General features: G+C 52.9%; 1 protein-coding gene across 8 annotated transcripts; it reads left to right on the forward strand.

The window, feature by feature from the left end:
- The first annotated feature begins 426 nt into the window (after window positions 1–426).
- On the forward strand, window positions 427–20,737 carry LOC122127317 (cyclin-dependent kinase 11B). 8 transcript variants are annotated; one of them, XM_042701912.1, is made up of 20 exons: window positions 427–524; window positions 1,022–1,145; window positions 2,727–2,842; window positions 5,316–5,443; window positions 7,959–8,097; window positions 10,896–11,077; window positions 13,984–14,106; window positions 14,457–14,552; window positions 14,952–15,116; window positions 16,145–16,210; window positions 16,767–16,942; window positions 17,582–17,672; window positions 18,667–18,788; window positions 19,010–19,115; window positions 19,336–19,457; window positions 19,542–19,649; window positions 19,739–19,855; window positions 19,994–20,142; window positions 20,247–20,436; window positions 20,517–20,737. In XM_042701912.1, exons 2-20 carry the CDS (start codon window positions 1,035–1,037, stop codon window positions 20,607–20,609), a joined length of 2,400 nt encoding a protein of 799 aa, XP_042557846.1. In that variant the 5' UTR covers window positions 427–524; window positions 1,022–1,034; the 3' UTR covers window positions 20,610–20,737. The 8 variants fall into 8 exon arrangements, with proteins under 8 accessions (XP_042557846.1, XP_042557847.1, XP_042557849.1 ...); XM_042701913.1 differs by having other exon boundaries at window positions 10,923–11,077; XM_042701915.1 differs by lacking the exon at window positions 1,022–1,145 and adding an exon at window positions 1,218–1,264 and having other exon boundaries at window positions 442–524.
- Window positions 20,738–21,330: the final 593 nt, after the last annotated feature.

Raw genomic sequence — 21,330 nt, forward strand, 5'->3', positions numbered from 1 at the left:
GAACCCAGGGCCTCAGGCATGCGAGGCAAGCGCTCTGCCACGGAGCCGCCCTCCCAGCCCAAAGGTCAAGTATTCTTCGTGGGACTCCTCGGTCCGGAACTCCCCGCCATTTCACAGCGCGGACGCGGGAAGGGCGCTTCCCGGCGTCAGAGCTCGAGGATTCGTCACCGGGGGCGAGGGGAGTCGACCCCGCCTGGCGGAGCCGCCCTGGCCCGGACTCAGAGGTCGGCGCAGGCCGAGCCCCGCCTCCCCCGGCTGCCGGGGGCGGACGGCGGGGAGCCGACGGGGCCGCCGCTCGGGAACGGCGCCGGCACCGGTTCCCTAGGACACTCGTGCGTCATCGGCGCGCGACGGCCAAGAAGTGACGTCAGGCGCGGTTTCCGCCCCCGGCCCGCCTGATGTCATCATTCCGCGTCCGCGCCGGAGGTGACGACGCCGGCGCGTTCTCCAGGCGCAGTTTCTCCTCAAGTTCGGGTACCGGCGGCGGCGGCGGCGGCGGCGGCGGCGGCGGCGGCGGCGCAGGGGTGAGTGAATGGGGGCGGCTCGGGCTCGGGAGCGCGGGGAGGCCGGCGCGCCGGCGGCGGTGGCTCGGAGCGGGGCTGGGGCGGGCCCGGGACCCGGCGACACCGCCGCCCTGGGGGGGCCTGACCCCGGCCAGCGCGGGAGGGAAGCGGCGGCGGCGGCGAGCCCAGAGCCGGAGGGCGGCCGGCCCGCGGGCCCGCCCGCCCCTCCCGGAGGGCCCGGCCGCCCCGACCCAAAGGGCCCGTCTGATCCGGACTTCTAACGTCAGAGGCGGAGCTTGTTGAATGCCGGCCCTGGGCTCTCGGCTTCTCCTTGAATGGTGCTCTTTGGTCCGTGCCCAGTGGCGGAAAAAGGGAACTTGAGGTAACGCCGGAGATTAGCTGTCCGCCTCGGAGCCCATCCCTCTGCCGCGACTTACCCGAACGCTGCGGGAGCGGAAACCGCGTCAGCCTGGGGCTCGCCTGTCCCGAGGGTGCTTGAATTGTCTTTCTTTTCACAGTGTTTTAATTCAAATGGGTGATGAAAAGGACTCTTGGAAAGTGAAAACTTTAGATGAAATTCTCCAAGAAAAGAAACGAAGGAAAGAACAAGAGGAGAAAGCAGAGATAAAACGCTTAAAAAATGTAAGCTATGTTTTTTAAGTAAGTGGGTTTCTTAAAGGAGATTTAATTTCTTTGCCCTCATTTTTCCATTAGAACAACGCTTCTTCGGTGAAGTTCTTTTGTACTTCTAAATGTCACAGGTGAGCCCAAAATCTATTCTAAAACTTAACAAAAACATTCATATAATCAGTTTACATTGAAAGCAGATTGATAATACACAGAAGATGTGTCTAAATGAGAATGTCTACATGGTGAACAAAATGTTTGAACCTAGAGTCATTAGCACACCTGGACTAATTTTTCTCATTTCATTATTAGCATATTCATAATACCATTTCCAAGTATTCTTAATGTAGTGGAGTGTGCCTTGGTATTAATATGTCATATCTTTCTTGATTTGAGTAACATGCTCAGAAAGGCTTTTTTGGTTTTGGATGAGAGGCATTAGTTTAAGTACCTCTTTTCAAAAGGCCAGAAAAAAGATTGTTTTAAAGTATACCTACATACTATGAGAACTATCAGAAAATATTTGGTATGTAAATCTACATTAAGCCTCAGTGTTGGTTTGTGGGCAACTAACATACTTGGCGTAGATTCTCTTGTCCCTTGTCACGTGTGCTAGATTTTTTTGTTTGTTTGTTTGTTTTGGCACTTGCTGGGCTGGAGTGCGCAGCCCTGGTCACTGTCTCTGAGCCTCTTTGTGCTCAAGGCTAGCTCTTTATCACTTGAGCCACAGAGGCACTTCCATAAATGCTGGTTTTAAGTTTCCCATTTCTCAGGTTTTGGATTACAGACAGTAATACGGGATTTGAAGAATTTCCTTCTTTCAATTTTGTAACGTTGATTCAACCAAGGTATATAAAAAAAGCTTGGTTTAAGATACTGGTGAAGTGTTTATCAGTAAAATATACTTAGCCAGGTGCCAATGGTTCACACATGTGATTCTTAACTACTTAGGAGATTGAGATCTGAGGATTTTGGTTTGAATCCAGCCTAGTCAGGAGACTCTCTTATCCCCATTAAACTACAAAAGAAAAAAAGAAAAAAGCCAAAAGTGGAACTGTGGCTCAAAATTGTGGCTCAAGTGGTAGAATGCTAGCCTTGAGCACAAAAGTTCAAAGATAGCACCCAGGCCTAGAGTTTAAGCCCAGGCCCAGCATAAATTAATTAATTAATTAAAAAACCCCACTTAGCCCCCAGGCATTGGGTGGCTTTCTCCTATAATCCTAGCTAATCAGGAAACTAAAACCTGAGTATCACAGTTCAAAGCCAGTCTGGGCAGGAAAGTCCGTAAGACTCTTATTGCTAATTAACCGCCAAAAAGTCAGAAGTGAAGCTGTGGTACAAGTAATAGGAACGCTATCCTTGAGCGAAAAAATTTAGGGATAGCATCCAGGCCCTGAGTTCAAGCCTTAGTACAGGCACACACATGCATTTAAATAAATGTAAAAAAAAAAATCCCAAAACATTTAGCTGGGTGTGTTAGCACACACCTGTAATGTCAGCATTTGGTATCCTAAAGCAGGAAGATCTCAAGTTCAAAGCGAGCCTAGTGTCTCGAAAGTCTATGTAAAAATGACTTAGTCTCTCTTGACTTTTTAGTCTGATGACAGGGATTCCAAGCGAGACTCCCTGGAGGAAGGGGAGCTGAGAGACCACCGAATGGAGATCACAATCAGGAACTCACCCTACAGAAGAGAGGACTCGATGGAAGACAGGTAAGAAGCTGCACAGCAAGAGAAGACGGGGACACACCCTACAAAGCTGAAGGTTATATTTGTGACATTAGATTTACCTCAGATGAGGTTGGTGAAGGAGTCTGGGGAGGGCAATCGGTTTTCACATCATTCCTCATGAAGACAGAATGAGCATGGCTTCTTTTCTTTTGTGGTGGTTTTTCAGTCAAGCCAGCACTGTTTAGATGAGAAAGTTAAATGTTGGCTCTGAGTTGCATGTGTAAGATTTTGTATCATGGGCTGGGAAGGTGGCTCAGTGGTAGAATGCTTGCCTCACATGCATGAGGCCCTGGGTTCGATTCCTCAGCACCACATACGCAGAAAAAGCCAGGAGTAATCCAAGTGGTAGAGCACTAGCCTTGAGCTGAAGAGCTGAGGGGCAGCGCCCAGGCCCAGAGTTCAAGCCCCACAACAACAACAAAAAAAAGATTTTGTATCAGCAACTGTGGCTCACACCTATAATCCTAGCTACTCAGGAGCCTGAGATCTGATGGTCGTGGTTCAGAACCAGCCTAGGCAGAAAAATAGTGAGACTCTTCTCTCCAGTTAACTAGCAAAAAGCCAGAAGTGGAGGTGTACCTCAAGTGGTAGAGGCCAGAGCTCAAAGCCCTGAGTTTAAGCCTCAGGACCATCAAAAAATAAAACAAATGTTTTACACCAGTAATTGAAATTAGAAGGCAGAGGGGCCACTGTCAGAAATATGTTCTGGGCACCCATGGCTTACACCGTAATCCTATCTACTCAGGAGGCTGAGCTCTGAGGATTGCTGTTAGAAGCCAGCCCAGGCAGGAAAGGCTGTGAGACTCTTATCTCCAAGTAAATACCAGAAAGCTGGAAGTAGCACTTGTGCTCAAGTGGTAGAGCACTAGCCTTGAGCTAAAGAGCTCAAGAACAGTGCCCAGGCCCTGAGTTCAAGCCCTATAACCAAGCAAAAAAAAAAAAAAAGAAGGAAGGAAAGAAAGATCGATTCATGCCAAAACATATATAGTTCTTTGTGTACAGTGGTGTCTTGTCATTTTTTTCTTCCTCATCATTTGTGAGTTAAAGCAAATAGAACCAGAAGTTAAGGTAAAGTGATACTGAGGAGCTATGGGTGTAATTCTTTCAGGATCTTGGTAGTGTAGAATCAGTTAAAAATAATGTGACAGGAACTGCGTGTGTGCACATACATGCTAGTACTAGGGCTCGACCTTGGTTCCAGAGTGCTCTTTCATGCTAGGCTAGCACCCTCCAGTTCAAGGCACACCTCTACTTGTATCTTTCTGCCAGTTAATTAGAGATAGGAATCTCACAGACCTTCAGGTCTGTTTTCAAATCCCAAGCCTCAGATCTTAGCCTCTGAGTAGCTAACATTACAGGCATGAGACCCTAGTGTTTCGCTAAAAGATTTTTTTTTCTAAACATGTATTTTTTATTGTAATGATACTGTACAGAGGGGTTATATTTACATGAGCAAGGTAATGAGTCCATTTTCTATCGAGCATTGTTATTTCCTCCTTTGTTTTTCCCCTACCATCCCTTTCCACCCTACCTGCTCAACTCCTCCTCCCCTCCCTGCCTCACAAAGTTGTAAAGTTTGTTTTCAACATAGTGTCTTGGCTAAAAGGTACTGAACTCTGGGCCTGGGCCCTGTCCCTCAGCTCTTTAGCTCAAGGCTAGTGCTCTACCACTTGAGCCACAGCACCACGTCCAGCTTTTTCTGCTTATGTGTTGCTGAGGAATGGAACCCAGGGCCTTATGCATGCAAGGCAAGCACCTACTACTGAGCCACCTTCCCAGACCCTAAAATAATTTCGTGGGGGGGGGGCTTGAACTCTGGGCCTGGGCACTGTCCCTGCGCTCTTCAGCTCAAGGCGAGCACTCTACCACTTGAGCCACAGTGCCACTTCCGGTTTTCTAGTGGTTTATTGGAGATAAGAGTCTCATGGACTTTCCTGCGCGGGCTGGCTTTGAACCACAATCCTCAGGTCTCAGCCTCCTGAGTAGCTAGGATTACAGGTGTGAGCCACCGGCATCTAGCTTAGCATGTCTTTTTTTTATCATTATTATTGTGAAAATGCTGTACGGAGGAGTTACAATTACATGGGCAAGATAATGAGTATATTTCTTATCAAGCATTGTTGCCTTCTCCTTTGTTTCCCCTTCCTATCCCTTTCCATCTCCCCCCCCCCCCCCCAAAGTTGTAAAGTTTGTTTTTCAACATAACAACTTGTACTTCTCGTTGTTGCAATGGGTCCACCTGTATCCCTATCTAAACAATTTGTTTTTCCCCTTCCTCTCTACAAATTATATCAACATCAAATACAGTGAAAGCAGGGGTTATATCGTGGGGGAGGGAGCATGTTTTTTTAAATGATGTTTCAGTTCAACTTTATTTCATTGTGACTCTTGTTTTTGGGGGAGAGGGTGCCCTGGTTCTCTGCAAACTTCCAGCATGTTATGGTCTGTATTTCAGGGGAGAGGAAGATGATTCTCTGGCCATCAAGCCACCCCAGCAAATGTCTCGGAAAGAAAAGGCCCATCACAGAAAAGATGAGAAGAGGAAAGAGAAGCGTAGACATCGTAGCCACTCAGCGGAAGGGGGTATTGAGTCTTGCTTTCTTTGATGTTCACATACATTTGTTTTCTTCATGAACTCATCCTGCAGAGCAGAGCTAAAAGGAGAATGAATAAAGTTTAGCAAAAAACATAAGAATAGCCGGGCGCTGGTGGCTCACACCTGTAATCCTAGCTACTCAGGAGGCTGAGATCTGAGGATCACGGTTCAAAGCCAGCCCGGGCAGGAGAGACCGTGAGACTCCTATCTCCAATAAACCACCAGAAAACCGGAAGTGGCGCTGTAGCTCAAGTGGTAGAGCGCTTGCCTTGAGCTGAAAAGCTGAGGGACAGTGCCCAGGCCAGAGTTCAAGCCCACGGCCAACAAAAAAAAAACATAAGAATAATGCTCATTTTCCTTCTGGTGTTTTTTTCTATCCTGTTGCATTGTTTAGAATTTGTTTACATGTAAAATTAATTATCAATAAGTAGAGGGAATGTGCCAAAAAAGAAAGTTTTTAGATTAAGTCAAATATATGCTTTGAAGCCGGGCGCTGCTGGCTCACGCCTGTAATCCTAGCTACTCAGGAGGCTGAGATCTGAGGATCACGGTTCAAAGCCAGCCTGGGCAGGAAAGACCGTGAGACTCCTATCTCCAATAAACCACCAGAAAAAAAACGGAAGTGGCACTGTAGCTCAAGTGGTAGAGAGCTGAGGGATAGCGCCCAGGCCCAGAGTTCAAACCCCATGACTGACAAAAAAAAAAAAAAAAATATATATATATATATATATATATGTATATATATATATATATATATGCTTTGACTTGGTGACAATTTTTTGTTTTTGTTTTTTGGTCAGTTGTGGCGCATGAACTCTGGGCCTGGGCACTGTCCCTCAGCTCTTCAGCTCAAGGCTAGCGCTCTACCGCTTGAGTCACAGCGCCCACTTCAGCTTTTTCTGCTTATGTGGTGCTGAGGAATCAAACCTCATGCATGGGAGACAAGCGCTCTACCACTAAGTGACCTCCCTAGCTCCTTGGTGACAGTTTTGATCTCATGCCATCTGTTAGAGGCTAGTCATCTGTTAGAGATTGTCCTAGTACTAGGACTTGAACTCAGGTCCTTGCCATCTTGCTTGGCTTTTCTATTCATAATTGTCACTCTACCTCTTGAGCCAGTAGCTTTTTCCTGCTTAATTGGAGATGAGTCTATAGGAGACAGCACCTATGGCTCATGCCTGTAATCCTAGCTACCCAGTAGGCTGAGATCTGAGGATCACGGTTCAAAGCCAGCCAGGGCAGGAAAGGGCAGGAAAGTCCATGAGACTCTTACCTCCAATAAACCACTAGAAAACCAGAAGTGGTGCTACGGCTCAAGAGGTAGAGCACTAGCCTTGAGCTGAAGAGCACAGAGGCAACGCCCAAGTCCAGAGTTCAAGTCCCACGACCGACCAAAAACAAAGAATCCATATAGTTGTCTGCCTAGGCTTGCCTTGAACCAGGAATCTCAGATCTTAACTCTTGAATAGCTAGGATTAGAAATATGAGCCACTAGCACCTGGCTTAACAGTTCTTTTTTTGCCTTCTTTCCTTTTTTTTTTTGGTTGGTCATGGAACTCAGAGCTTGGGTACTGTCCCTGAGCTCTTTTGCTCAAGGCTAGCACTCTACCATTTGAGCCACAGCTCCACTTCTAGCTTTTTCTGTATATGTGGTACTGAGGAATAGAATCTAGCACTTCTAGCACTTCATGCATGCTAGGCAAGTACTCTACCACTAATCCATGTTCCCAACCCCCAACTTAGTTTTATAAAATAACATAGAAAGCTATTGAAAGGAACAAAGCTTTGTTCATGAGCAATAATTTTTTTTAAGGTATAAAACTAACCTAGGGACTGGGAAGGTGGCTCAGTGGTAGAGTGCTTGCCTTGCAGGCATGAGGCCCTGGGTTCGATTCCTCAGCACCACATAAGCAGAAAAAGCTGGAACTGGCACTGTGGCTCAAAGTGGTAGAACACTAGCCTTGAGCTGAAGGGCTGAGGGACAGCGCCCAGGCCCAGAGTTCAGGCCCCACAATCAGACCAAAAAAAAAAAACCACAAAAACCTAGTTTCTTTGCAATAGAAAATTGAAAGGCATTCTCTTTAGCAACAGTCACATTGTGTGTGTGTCTCTGTGTGTCTGTGTGTGTGCACGCATGTGCTGGTATTGGGGCTTGAACTTGGCCTCCACACTGTCCCTCAGCTTTTTTGCTCAAGGCTGAATGTCACCCTTCTTAGCATTTGTGTCACAGTTCTGCTTCCAGCTTTCTGGTGGTTTTATTGGAGATAAGAGTCTCATTGGACTTTCCTGCCTGAGCTGGCTTTGAACCTTGATCCTCAGATCTCAGCCTCCTGGGTAGCTAGGATTACAGGCATGAGCCACTGGCACCTGGTCATATTTGGTACTTGTTTTTTTTTTCAACTCAATATGGAATTGCTTTTTGAAGTCACTTAAATATTTTTGTATTTAATAAGCTAAATTTTTGGAAATTGAGTCTAAATGAAAATTGCTTTATCTTATCAGGGAAGCATGCTCGAGTAAAAGAAAAAGAGAGAGAACATGAGCGTCGGAAGCGACATCGAGAAGAGCAGGACAAAGCCCGCCGGGAATGGGAAAGACAGAAAAGGAGGGAACTGGCAAGAGAACATTCCAGGAGAGAGAGGTAAGGCTGTGGTTTCCAGTGAGCCCCCGTGTCCTTTTAGGGCTGGGGAGGGATGGGAACTTGGTGGGAGAGAGCAGATTCACCTTGTCCAGGTGAGTTAGGCACCTGGCACAGGAGATGAGTTTTCCTGGTGGGTGGGAGCTGCGCTGGGTCTAAGCTGACAGAAGATAAAGTGCCCAGGAAAGGCCATTGGAGGTGACATGGAAGCCCCGACTCCCTGAGCAAATCAGTTCCATGGATGAGTTGGGGAAAGGATGTTAGGGGCGAGTGCTGGGGTCCCAGGTGGCTCCGGAGCAGGTATGTGCAGGATTAGGCCAGACATGAAGCGGTGGAGACAGCAGGGAGCAGTGTGGAGTGAGGATCGTGAGTCCATGCCATCGGCTCACCCGGAGGAACATGTATTTGTGCAGGTTGTTTTTACTGTGTGTTAAGGAGATGTGTCTTTCCAGACCCAAGTCCACAGAGCCCACGAGTGAATCCTGGCAGTACTCAGGAGGAGGTGGCATGATGGTTACACTGTGCCATGCTCTCCCTACATGCGATGCCTAAGGACATAGACTGTTTAGAGAAAGTGTTCTAGTCTGGGATGGCTAGGCTGTCCTTTCCTTAGGGTTCTCCATCTCCTCAGAAATTGACGGGTTCTTCTAGTGCAGATTGATGAAGCAGTAAGAGAACTCCAGCTAGGAGCCTGTGGCTCCGGACCGTAATACTAGCTATGAAAGAGACTGAGAGCTGAGGATTGAGGTTCAAAGCTAGTCTGGACAGGAAAGTCCATAAGATTCTTTTTTTTGTCAGTCATGGGGCTTGAACTCTGGGCCTGAGCGCTGTCCCTCAGCTATTCAGCTCAAGGCAAGCACTCTACCACTTGAGCCACAGTGCCACTTACGGTTTTCTAGTGGTTTATTGGAAGTAAGAGTCTCACGGACTTTCCTGCCCAGGCTGGCTTTGAACCGTGATCCTCACATCTCAGCCTCCTGAGTAGCTAGGATTACAGACGTGAGCCACCGGCATCCAGCTTCCATGAGATTCTTATCTCCAATTAGCTACTAGAAAGCAAGAAATGGAGTTGTGACGCAAGTGGTAAAGCCTTGCTTAGAATAGCTCAGGGACAGCACCCAGGCCCTGGGTTCAAGCCCTAGCACCTGCATGGAGGAAAGGAAGGAGACCTCCCAGACTTGATGCAGTTTGGTAGCTGGACTCCCTCCTTCCTGGGGGCCTGGAGGCCTTGGTGTCAGCCTAGACTCCTACAGGAGATATCTGTCGGGGCCTGGAAGGTGGCTCAGTGGTAGAGTGCTTGCCTTGCATGCATGAGGCCCTGGGTTTGATTCCTCGGTACCACATAAGCAGAAAAAGCCAGAAGTAAGTGGCACTGTGGCTGAAGTGGTAGGGTGCTAGCCTTAAGCTGAAGAGCTCAGGGACAGTGCCCAGGCCCTGAGTTCAGGCCCCACAACTGACAAAAAAAAAATGTGTCTAGCCGGGCGCTGGTGGCTCACATCTGTAATCCTAGCTACTCAGGAGGCTGAGATCTGAGGATCGCGGTTCAAAGCCAGCCTGGGCAGGAAAGACCGTGAGACTCCTATCTCCAATAAACCACCAGAAAACTGGAAGTGGCGCTGTAGCTCAAATGGTAGAGCGCTCGCCTTGAGCTGAAGAGCTGAGGGACAACGCCCAGGCCCAGAGTTCAAGCCCCACGACCGACCAAAAAAAAAAAAATGTGTCTAGCTACAGGTCAGTTCTCTTTTTTTTTTTTTTTTTGGGTCCGGTTGTGGGGCCTGAACTCTGGGCCTGGGCGCTGTCCCTCAGTTCTTCAGCTCAAGGCTAGCGCTCTACCACTTGAGCCACAGCGCCACTTCCGGCTTTTTTTTGCTTATGTGGTGCTGAGGAATCGAACCCAGGGCCTCAGGCATGCAAGGCAAGTGCTCTACCACTGAGCCACCTTCCCAGCCCATGCAGGTCAGTTCTCAAGCCCAGGACAGGTTGGTTGTAAGGAAAGCTTGAAGCTGGTAGCCTCTTTGGAGAGCTGCCAGCAGGCTGTGATGCACACATAGCTGAAAGGGTCCAGTGAGGCCTGCCTGTGACGAGGCCGGAGGACAGGCCATGTGTGCACGTTCCCAGGGTGTTTGTGCTGGCTGCACCGTGCTGGACCGCGTAGCTCAGCCAGTGAGGGGAGGGCGGCGGGCAGCCCTTATAGATACCCCAGAGGGTGAAGCGGGAGAGAAGAGCCGAAGGCATGTGTTAGGCAAGGACCAAGATCTGGTGCTCTTGGAGAAAGAAAGCAGTGTCAGACACTAGCTGTAGTTGAGACAGCTTGCCAACATGTGCTAGGAGTCTTACAGACTCTTAGGCCTAGCTGGCTTTGAACCATGATCCTCAAATCTCAGCCCCTGAGTGGCTAGGATTACAGATATGAGCCACCAGCATCAGACTTGTGTTTGTTTTGTTATCAATATTGGGGGTTGAACTCAAGGTCTTGGCACTGTCCCATAGGTTTTTTCTGTTTGACACTAGTGTTTTGCCACTTGAGTCACAGCTCCACTTCTGGCTTATGGGTAATCAGGGTAAGAGCCTCATGGACTTTTCCTGACCATTCTAGCCTCAAATGGTGATCCTCACATGTCAGACTCCTGAGTAGGATTGCAGGCTTAAGCCACCACCACATGGCTTTTGCTGGGTTTGTGCAGACTCTTACCCTGGCCTAGGCTGGCCTCGGACTGGGTACTCCTGCCTCTTGGTTTAAATGCTAAAATGACACTGTGCACAGCCACGCCGGGCAGGAAAGCAAGCTTTGTGTTGTGCAGAGGAATGAGGGCCGTGCCTGCTTCCAGGGACCGACTGGAGCAGTTAGAAAGGAAGCGGGAGCGGGAGCGCAAGATGAGGGAGCAACAGAAGGAGCAGCGGGAGCAGAAGGAGCAGCGGGAGCAGAAAGAGCGGGAGCGACGGGCGGAGGAGCGGCGCAAGGAGCGAGAGGCCCGCAGAGAAGGTGTGGGCCGGGAAGGGCCGGGGCCGGGAGGGCCGGGGGGGCCGGAGCAGGGCGTGGTGCCCACCTCTCTCTGTACGGTAGCCCCTCAGCACCGGCAGTGCCTTGGAGGCCACAGGCCTGCACACAGCTGTGTGGAGCACATCTTCTCTGCCATCTGAACTGGCTCTGGGCGAGACAACGGGGTGGCGCAGTGCCCTGGGCTAGGGGGGCTGTGCGCACGTGCAGCTGGCCTGCTGTCAGCGGGTGTTCCAGGCTCATGTCAGTGGCCCTGTGCTCCTATGACACACGCAACAGGTGCTTCTTGGTGCCTGTGCTTGCTTTGCCCCCGCCCCTTACCCTTTCTTACAGAATTTACGAGTAACAAAATACATAGGCTATAAACGGGTTCCCTTCGTCATCTTTTACTGTGTATCCAGTGCCATCTCCAGAATTCTTTTCACCTCACATCCTTCCAGCCCTTGACAGCCTCTGCCTCAGTGTGCTAGGAATTGGAACGCCTGTTTCTCACACGTGTAATCATGCACTCTTCTTTCTTTTTTTCTTTTTTGTGGGGAGGGGTCCAGTTGTGGGGCCTGAACTCTGGGCCTGGGCGCTGTCCCTCAGCTCTTCAGCTCAAGACTAGCGCTCTACCACTTGAGCCACAGCGCCACTTCCAGCCTTTTTTTTTCCTGCTATGTGGTGCTGAGGAATCGAACCCAGGGCCTCAAGCATGCAAGGCAAGCGCTCTACCTCTGGGCCACCTTTCCAGCCCTTCTGTCTTTATTTCTTACTGGCCTGTTTCACTCACATGAAGTCCTCTGGCCTGTCATGGTATAGCTTATGTCAGAATCTCTTTCCTACGGCTGGGAAGGTGGCTCAGTGGTGGAGTGTTTGCCTCACATGCATGAAGCCCCTTGGTTCAATTCCTCAGAACCACATACACAGGAAAAGCAGGAAGTGGCACTGTGGCTCAAGTGGTAGAGCACCCTTAAACGAAATAAGCTCAGGGACAGTGCCCAGGCCCTGAGTTCAAGCCCCAGGACTGTGAAAAGAAAAAAAAATTATTTGAGGGATGGCCGATAGAGGTTTAGTTTTGTTTTGCTGGTTGTTTTCTGCATGCTTTAATTGCCTTTCAGCTCCCCCTTCCCTTGTCCTTAGCGTATATATTTGGGGGAAGTGTTTGTGGTTCTTTCTCCTTTTCTACTTGTATTTGATATATTTTGGGAACTTAGGGTGATGCCAATTTGAACTTTTGAATTGATACCAGCTATGCTTTAGTGATGTTTAAAATGGCTTTTTTTCTTTCCTTTTCGTGCTGGCTCAGAGCCTGATCTTTTTTGCTCAAGGCCAGTGCTCTACTACTTGAACCAAGCTCCATTGTTGGGCTGACTTCAAAACCGTGATCCTCAGATCTTAGCCTCCGGAATAGCTAGAATTTCTAGTCATTCATGAGCCACAGGTGCTCGGCTGAAAACTCTGCTTCCTGACACCTCTGTCCCAACCTGGTTTGTGGTGGGTGCTGGAAAATTAGGAGGGTTTCGTTTTCTGTTTCTCTTGAGACTCCTGGAAGCGATTTGGGGCCTGGGCACTGTCCTTGAGCTTTTTTTTTTTTTCTCAAATTTTTTATTGTGATTAAATGGTTACATAATTCCCCAAATTTCACAGTGTTGTGGGATAGTGATGCTTAGGTAAAGTCACAAACACATTCTAACTTTCATGGAACAAGTTGTCTATCGTGGTCTGTAACACTGATGAGTTCTGTGAGCTTTGCGATAGTCATTTCTTCCCACTGGGTGGTAGGTACATTTCCTTGGCTTTGCATAGCGTCAGCTGTTCCCTCTTTCCCACTCGTTCCCTCCCTCCCATCACTGCCATTCAGTTGCTTAGTTCACTTTGGTCAATATCCAGTGCAGCTGATGGGTCCCTGTCCTTGAGCTTTTTTTATTCAAGGCTAACACTTGACTACTTGAGCTACAGCTCTACTTCCAGTTTTTGCTGGTTAATTGAAAATAGGAATCTCAGGGACTTTCCTGCCTGGACTGACTTTGAACCACTAGCTTTGAATCCTCAGATTCATAAATTCCAAAGCACTTCTTCCCTGGGAATGTCTAGATTCCCCCTCACTTCCTAGGATCGGTCAGCCAGATGCAGCGTTTTTGCTGACAGTTTTTCTTTCAGATCCCATCCACCTGCTCCCCTCCGGCCTGGGCCTCTGCTGACATCCAGGGCCTGTGGGGGCCAGTCCCTGCTTCCTGATGATGTCCGGGGGGGGCCGGGGGGGCCAGTCCCTACTTCCTGCTTTCAGTGCTCTCTCCCTCTATGGTTTTCTACGTTTATGGTACGTGGAGTGGTTGGTTGTAGCTCTGGTTCCAGGTTTGCAGTCACCTCGTGCTTTCACTTTTCTTGTTCACGCTGGCTTCGTTAATGGCTAGTGCTCCACCCCCCCAATCTCGCATTTTGATGACTAGAGATAGGGGTCTCACAGGCCTTTCTTAGGCTGGCTTCAAACTGTGAGCCTCCAGGTCTCAGCCTCCTGAGTAGATAGGATTACAGTGTAATCCTAACCACCAGCACCTGGCTCCAGCTGGCTTTATTGTTGAGATTGAGTCTTGGTAACTTTTGCCTAGACTGGCTTTAAACTGAAAGTCCTCCTCATCTCTGCCTCCTGAGCAGTTTCTTCCTAAAATCCTTTCTCATTCCCAGTGAAGGTCAGCCTGGAAGGCCTTGGTCCTCAGGGTCAGCCCATGGCCTCCAGCTTAGGGCTTTTCTTCCTGAACCCGTGGCCAGTCGCCCCGTTACTGTCAGTTCCCTTCATGCAGTGGGGCTGGTGTGGGCGCCTGGGGCGCCGTGCGGAGCAGGCCTGGCGGAGGGCCTCCATGGGAAGGTGTTGTGCCAGCATCAGCTCCCTTTTCTCCCCTGTGCAATAGTCTCTGCACATCACCGCGCAGTGAGGGAAGACTACGGTGACAAGGGCAAGACGGCACGCTGGAGCCGCAGCCCCGCACGGCCGCCCCGGGAGCGCTTTGACCTGGGAGACAGCCGGAAGCCAGGTGAGGAGGCCCATTGCCCGTGGGGGGGAGGCGGGGGGGGGGGGGTGAGCCTGGCACTGAGCTTCATAAGTCTCTGACACCAGGAAGTGCTCAGCCAAGTTGTGTGTGGGGGGGGGGGGTTCTGCACTAAAATGATGTGTGTCCCCAGGGACTGTTGACATACATTTGCATGACTTAAGATACTGAACCCGTCCTGAGGGCTGAGGGTGGAACTGGAAGAGCACTTCCAGCTGATGTGGCAGTGCCATTCTCCACATAGACTGCAGTTAACACATGCATGTAACTTGGATGGTGTTCTTGTGAATTTAAAATTATTCCCCAAATTCACCTGTGATGGTTTATTTTACAAGTAAAAGAAGAGAAAATGGAGGAAAGAGACCTGCTGTCTGACCTACAGGACATCAGTGACAGTGAGAGGAAAACCAGCTCTGCCGAGTCCTCCTCAGGTACAAGTGCCATCTGGCCGAAGCCTCGCTGACCCTCAGTGTCTGGCCGAGGCCTCGCTGACCCTCGGTGTCTGGCCGAGGCCTCGCTGACCCTCGGTGTCTGACCGAGGCCTCACTGACCCCCGGCATCTGGCTGAGGCCTCGCTGACCCTCGGTGTCTGGCCGAGGCCTCGCTGACCCTCAGTGTCTGGCCAAGGGCCTCGCTGACCCTCGGTGTCTGGCCGAGGCCTCGCTGACCCTCGGTGTCTGGCCGAGGCCTCGCTGGCCCTCGGTGTCTGGCCGAGGCCTCACTGACCCCCGGCATCTGGCCGAGGCCTCGCTGACCCCCGGCATCTGGCTGAGGCCGTGCCCAGCTGCCAGCAAGGCCAAGGCTGACCCCAGCTTTGCTTTCTTGGACAGTGGAATCAGGCTCAGGCTCGGAGGAGGAAGAAGAGGAGGAAGAGGAAGAAGAAGAAGGGAGCACCAGTGAGGAATCCGAGGAAGAGGAGGAGGAGGAAGAGGAGGAGGAGGAGGAGGAGGAGGAGACTGGGAGTAACTCAGAGGAGGCGTCAGAGCAGTCTGCAGGTCCGTGGTCTTCCCGTGTTCGCCGCAGGCAGCGTAGGACCTGCAGAAAACCACTTTGAAGCTGAAGTGAATTTCAAATTGAATTGCATTCCTCTGTAGAATTTTTTTTTTGGGGGGTGGGGGGTCCGGTCGTGGGGCCTGAACTCTGTGCCTGGGCGCTGTCCCTCAGCTCTTCAGCTCAAGGCTAGCGCTCTACCACTGGAGCCACAGCGCCACTTCTGGCTTTTTTCTTTTTGTTTATGTGGTGCTGAGGAATTGAACCCAGGGCCTTATGCATGCAAGGCAAGCACTCTACCACTGAGCCACCTTCCCAGCCCCTCCTCTGTGGAACTTTTTGTTTGGTTGTTTTTTGGTCGTGGGGCCTGAACTCTGGGCCTGGGCGCTGTCCCTCAGCTCTTCAGCTCAAGGCCAGTGCTCTACCACTTGATCCACAACGCCATTTCTGGTTTTCTGGTGGTTCATTGGAGATAAGAGTTTTACAGACTTTCGTGCCCAGGCTGGCACTGAACTGTCATCCACAGATCTCAGCCTCCTGAGTAGCTAGGATAGTAGGCGTGAGCCACCGGCACCCAGCTCCTCTGTGGAACTTTTATGAGACTCAAAAATAGGCTGTTAGAGAGTATTTGTGGCAGGCGTGGGGCCCGAGCATCTACTTTTGGCTCTCAGAAGATCACAATTTGAAGCCAGCCCTAGGGCAAAGTTAGCAAGATTCTCATGCCAAGCAGCAAGCTGGGTGTGATGGTTCTTGTTCATAATTCCAGCTGCGAGGGAGGATTTGATGAAAGGTTCGGGTCCATTGCAGCCCAAGGACGGTGGGAAGAAAGCATGAGAATTTAGAAGTTAAAAGTGAACTTGGGGCGCAGTAGTTCATGTTACTCAGGAGGCTGAGATTCTGAGGATCACAGTTCAAAGACAGCCTGAGCAGAGAAGTCTGTGATTCTTTTATCTCTATTAACTACCAAAAAGCCAGAAGAGTCACTGTGATTCAAGTAGTAGGCTGCTAGCTCAGGGATACTTTTTCCTAACAGAAGAAGTGAGTGATGAAGAAATGAGTGAGGATGAAGAGCGAGAAGATGAGAATCACATCGTGGTTGGTAAGGACCCCTGCCACGGAGTCCCTGTCCTCAGCTGTGACTGAGCATGGCCGCGTCCAGGCCCATAGTCCAGCCATGGCGGACCAGGCGCCTTCCCGGCCATTCTTCCTGCAAGCTGCCACCACTCTGGGAATGGCCCTGGGGTCCTGGATGTGCCCTGAACACTTAGCCGGGTGTTCCTGGGGCCGCTGTTCCTCAGTGGGAAGCTTTCCCTGGAAGGCTTTCTTCTAGGTGGGGCTGAGACCAGGTGCTGAGGAGTCTGGGAAATGCTCCCTGAGGCCCAGTCCTGGGGGGAAGGAGACTGCTGGACAGCAGCTTAGTCTGAGGCCCTCCTGTGGTGCTGGTGGCCTGAGGGACCCGCCCCTCCTTTGGCACGTGCCCTCATCCCGAGCCCAGTGCTGGGCGCAGGGCTCTGCCATGCCTGCCCGGAGGCCTTGGTGCCTCTGGCACCCTCCTCCTGTGGAGGCCTCGCTGACCCCGCCCAGCACCCACCCAGGGCAGAAGAGGTGCCGTACTTGCTTCTTCCTGGTTCCCTAATTAGGTTTAACTTTTAAAGTTCCAGAGTCACGATTTGACCGAGACTCCGGGGACAGTGAAGACGGGGAGGAAGAAGTGGGGGAGGGGACCCCCCAGAGCAGCGCCCCCACTGAAGGGGACTACGTTCCTGACTCCCCCGCCCTGTCGCCTATTGAGCTGAAGCAGGAGCTGCCCAAGTACCTGCCGGCCCTGCAGGTCAGGCACCCCCACCCCCTCCCTGCTCCGTGGTGACGGGAGCCAGGCCTGGCATCCGTGTCCTGCTGGCCCACCTGTGTGATGGCCTTCCCGGCTGAGAGCCGTGGAGCCAGCCGCCCTAGACCCCAGGGCCTCGTCACGGCCACTGTCCTGACTGCTGGCCAGGTGCACTGGGGCCACATGGGTGTGCACGGGGTGTGAGCTGCTTGGTGGGCCGGGGTTGAGGGAGAGCTGTAAGGAGAGGACGGGGCTAGCAGGTACCTGGAATGTGGCAGAAGCACCAACGTGGGGCCGACATGCACACACCCCTCCCCTGCCCACGTGTCACCGGCACCTCCGGCCTCGCAGGCAGTGGTGGACACTGGAGGCCGCATGTGAGGACCATGGGCCTGCCGCCTTCCCATTGGCCCCCCAGACAGTGCCCGGCAACAGCAGAGGCTCCCGGTGGGGCTCTGTGCGGCTTCCCCCCGCTTCACTTCCTACTGAAAATGCTAGGTGTGATCAGATTAAGCACGGTGCTCCTGCTCACGCACACTGCCTCTCGGGACCACCTTTGAGCCCTTGTGCCAGGCGGAGTGTGGGCATAGACGAGACACCCCTCCCGCCACCGCTCAGCCTCCTTCCCCTGTCCCTCCCCAGGGCTGCCGGAGTGTGGAGGAGTTCCAGTGCCTGAACAGGATTGAGGAAGGCACCTACGGGGTTGTCTACAGGGCCAAGGACAAGAAAACAGGTGGGTGGGCTCCCAGATGTCCCACTGTGGAGAAGTCAGGCTGGGCAGTGGTACCCAGCCCTACGGTCCAGCCTCTCAGGAAGCTGAGATCTGAAGATGAGGGTTCAAAGCCAGCCTGGGCAGGGAAATTGGTGAGACTTATCTCTAACCACCAAAAAACAAGAAGCAGAGCTGCAGTTTAAGGAGAAGACCAGCCCTGAGCAAAAAATATCAAGGGCAATACCTAAGCCCTGAGTTCAAACCCCAGAACCAGTTACTTGCACCACCCCCTACCCCAAAAAAACACAAAAACTTCAGCAGATACCAGGTAGCAAGAGAACTTGGCTTGGGCATCAGGCAGGGAACTTCCCTGGAGAGGCATTACTCTGGTAGTGGGCGGGGGGGGGGGGGGGGGGGGGCCTGGCCACTGTCCCTGAGTTCTTCTGCTCAAGATGAGCACTATCACTTGAGCCACATCACCACTTCCGGTTTTCTGGTGGTTCTTTGGAGATAAAAAGCCTCAAGGACTTTCCTGCCTGGGCTGGCTTTGGACTTGATCCTCAGATCTCAGCCTCCTGAATAGCTAGGGTGACAGGCTCAAGCCACTGGCTGGCTTTGAACCGAGAGCTTCAGATCTCAGCCTTCTGAGTAGCCGAGATGATCACTCTTGTTTGGCACTGTTTTTGTTTTCTTTTTTTTGGGGGGGGGGGTTCTGGTTGTGGGGCCTGAACTCTGGGCCTGGGCGCTGTCCCTCAGCTCTTCAGCTGAAGGCAAGCGCTCTACCACTTGAGCCACAGCGCCACTTCCGGCTTTTTTTGCTTATGTGGTGCTGGGGAATCGAACCCAGGGCCTCCTGCATGGGAGGTGAGCGCTCTACCACTGAGCCACCTCCCCAGCTGTAGGAAAGAACTTCTGACACAAGCTGGGGTTTTAGATGCTCTTGCCTCAGCCTCCAAATCTTGGGACTGAGGTGTGTACCACCATGCCTAACCTAGTGACGCCATTTTCCTTACAGATGAAATTGTGGCTCTGAAGCGGTTGAAAATGGAGAAGGAGAAAGAAGGGTTTCCGATCACATCCCTGAGAGAAATCAACACCATCCTCAAGGCCCAGCACCCCAACATTGTCACCGTCCGAGTAAGGCCCAAAGAGAGGTGTTCCCCTGGGAAGGGAAGAGGTGCCATGGCAGCCTGGGGTGCACCTCAGACGCTCAGTGCAGAAGTCAGCATCAGCCGGAGGTGCCTGTGCCCTTGCTTCTGCTCTCCGTGCCCAGCAACTCGGGGCTCCCGGGAGAGCCAGTGGTGGCAAGGGGATTAGAGGTGCACTGGGCGCCCGCGATCCCATGGCTTCTCTGCTAGGAGATCGTGGTGGGCAGCAACATGGACAAGATCTACATAGTAATGAACTACGTGGAGCACGACCTCAAGAGCCTCATGGAGACCATGAAGCAGCCCTTTCTCCCAGGTCTGTCCCTGCGGGCTCCCGGCCTGGGGGAGGGCCTGAGTTAGGGCAGGGCTGGAAGCCTTCGGCCCTGCTGATAGGCGGGACCATGTCTCCCCGCCTGCGCCACACCTGGGCTCTAGGCTCAGAGCCCTCTCAGGCGGGGGCTGCTGGCTCGCCCCGGGCCCTGGCTGGCATCCAGGGCTCACTAGTGGGCATGCCTGTGACCCCAGCCCTCCCCCAGGGGAAGTGAAGACGCTGATGATTCAGCTGCTGAGGGGGGTGAAGCACCTGCACGACAACTGGATTCTGCACCGGGACCTGAAGACGTCCAACCTGCTGCTGAGCCACGCTGGCATCCTCAAGGTGAGCGCAGGGTCTGGCCCCGCCCCCACGCCCGGGCCCCGCCCCCACACCCAGGCCCCCAACAGCCTCCCTGTGTTACTGCAGGTTGGTGACTTTGGGCTGGCTCGAGAGTATGGGTCGCCCCTGAAGGCCTACACCCCTGTCGTTGTGACCCTCTGGTACCGAGCCCCTGAACTGTTGCTTGGCGCCAAGGTGAGTCTGGTCTGAGACCCCTGAGCCTCAGCCCCTTGGCCCCCAAGCCCCAGATTCTCAGCCCCTGAGCCGTGTCCCCTCGGCCCCAGGAGTACTCCACGGCAGTGGACATGTGGTCGGTGGGCTGCATCTTCGGAGAGTTGCTGACACAGAAGCCCCTGTTCCCTGGGAAGTCGGAGATTGATCAGATCAACAAGGTTTTTAAGGTGGGTGTGGAGGTGCCGGGCTACGCGAGGCTGCCTGAGCCCAGGGCGTGACAGCCCCCAGTCTGCACCTCAGTGCCGCGCCGTGGCAAGGCCGCCCGGGCCACACCTGCAGCTGCGCTGTGCTGCGCTGTCTTCCAGGACCTGGGAACCCCCAGTGAGAAGATCTGGCCTGGCTACAACGAGCTCCCAGCCGTCAAGAAGATGACCTTCAGCGAGCACCCCTACAACAACCTCCGCAAGCGCTTCGGGGCCCTGCTCTCGGACCAGGGCTTTGATCTCATGAACAAGTGAGTCGGGGCTCCCTCCCCGCACAGCCGCCCTGCCCCGGGGCCCCTGTGTACCCTGTGGGCCTCACTGCCACGGCGGTGCCCATCCCTTGCATTCTCCCCAGGTTTCTGACCTACTTCCCGGGGAGACGGGTTAACGCAGAAGACGGCCTCAAGCATGAGTACTTCTGCGAGACTCCACTCCCCATCGACCCTTCCATGTTCCCCACGTGGCCTGCCAAGAGCGAGCAGCAGCGTGTGAAGCGGGGCACCAGTCCACGCCCCCCCGAGGGGGGTCTAGGCTACAGCCAGCTGGTGAGCGGCCGGCCCGCAGGGGTCTCCATGGGGGGCTCAGATGGGGGCCTGTTCTCACAGCGCCCGACCTCCTCCCACAGGGCGACGACGACCTGAAGGAGACGGGCTTCCACCTCACCACCACCAACCAGGGGGCCTCCGCCGCCGGCCCGGGCTTCAGCCTCAAGTTCTGAAGGCGGCGCTGCCTGGCCGCAGAGCCGCCCACGGTCGGCCAGGACCCCGGACTTGGCACTGCCCGCACACCTGCCCACATTTCCTTTTTTATATTTTGATTTGTACATTTGTAGAATTAAATGACTGTTTCCTGTGGAAGGAAAAGCTGGATGTTTCCCCCACGCCTGCCTCGGCCTGTGAGGAAGGGCGGTGGGTGTGGTGCGGGCCTGGGCCCCCCCACGCACATGCGCATGCCGAGCCCCGGCCTGCACTGGGGCTGGTCTTGGGGGATACGTGTTGTCTAGCCTTGTCCACAGATCTCGCCCGCAGTGGGGAAGTCTTCACCACGTGCGTTTTATACACGGGGGTGTAAATGATCGCGGGGTAGTATTCTTGGAGGACACTGTGGGTGTCCTTTCTTTGAGCAAGCCACCCCCGAGCTGGACGGCGCAGGCTGTGGAGCGGGGTGCGGCTGCCCTGCGTCCCCGACACTGTGGCGTCCTCTCTGCCACTCCAGCCAGGCAGGGGTTTGCCCAGATTTGCCCAGGGCCTCCTTTCTGCCTGGCCTTCCATCCCCAGCCTCTTCCCCAGGCCTCCCCCGTTTCCCACCCAGGCCCAGGTGACGCTCCTGACACTTCTCAAGAGGCCACCAGGGCAGCTTTCTGGTCTCCTGGCTACACTCACCAGTGTCCCTGCCAAAATGGACGGACTACATGGTGCCTGGGGCTCCCCCGCCACCTG

Source organism: Dipodomys spectabilis, unplaced genomic scaffold, assembly GCF_019054845.1.
Source record: "Dipodomys spectabilis isolate Male_0828 unplaced genomic scaffold, ASM1905484v1 ptg000299l, whole genome shotgun sequence".
Taxonomy (NCBI): domain Eukaryota; kingdom Metazoa; phylum Chordata; class Mammalia; order Rodentia; family Heteromyidae; genus Dipodomys; species Dipodomys spectabilis.

What these genes read in the sequence shown, in the direction of transcription:
- LOC122127317 (XM_042701909.1), top strand. Translation starts at nt 839, where the DNA reads ATGGTGCTCTTTGGTCCGTGCCCAGTGGCGGAAAAAGGGAACTTGAG. An exon ending in TAGCCACTCAGCGGAAGGGG is followed by an intron (nt 5,444 to 7,958) that starts GTATTGAGTCTT and finishes TTATCTTATCAG; the next exon opens with GGAAGCATGCTCGAGTAAAA. An exon ending in GAACATTCCAGGAGAGAGAG is followed by an intron (nt 8,098 to 10,895) that starts GTAAGGCTGTGG and finishes TGTGTTGTGCAG; the next exon opens with AGGAATGAGGGCCGTGCCTG.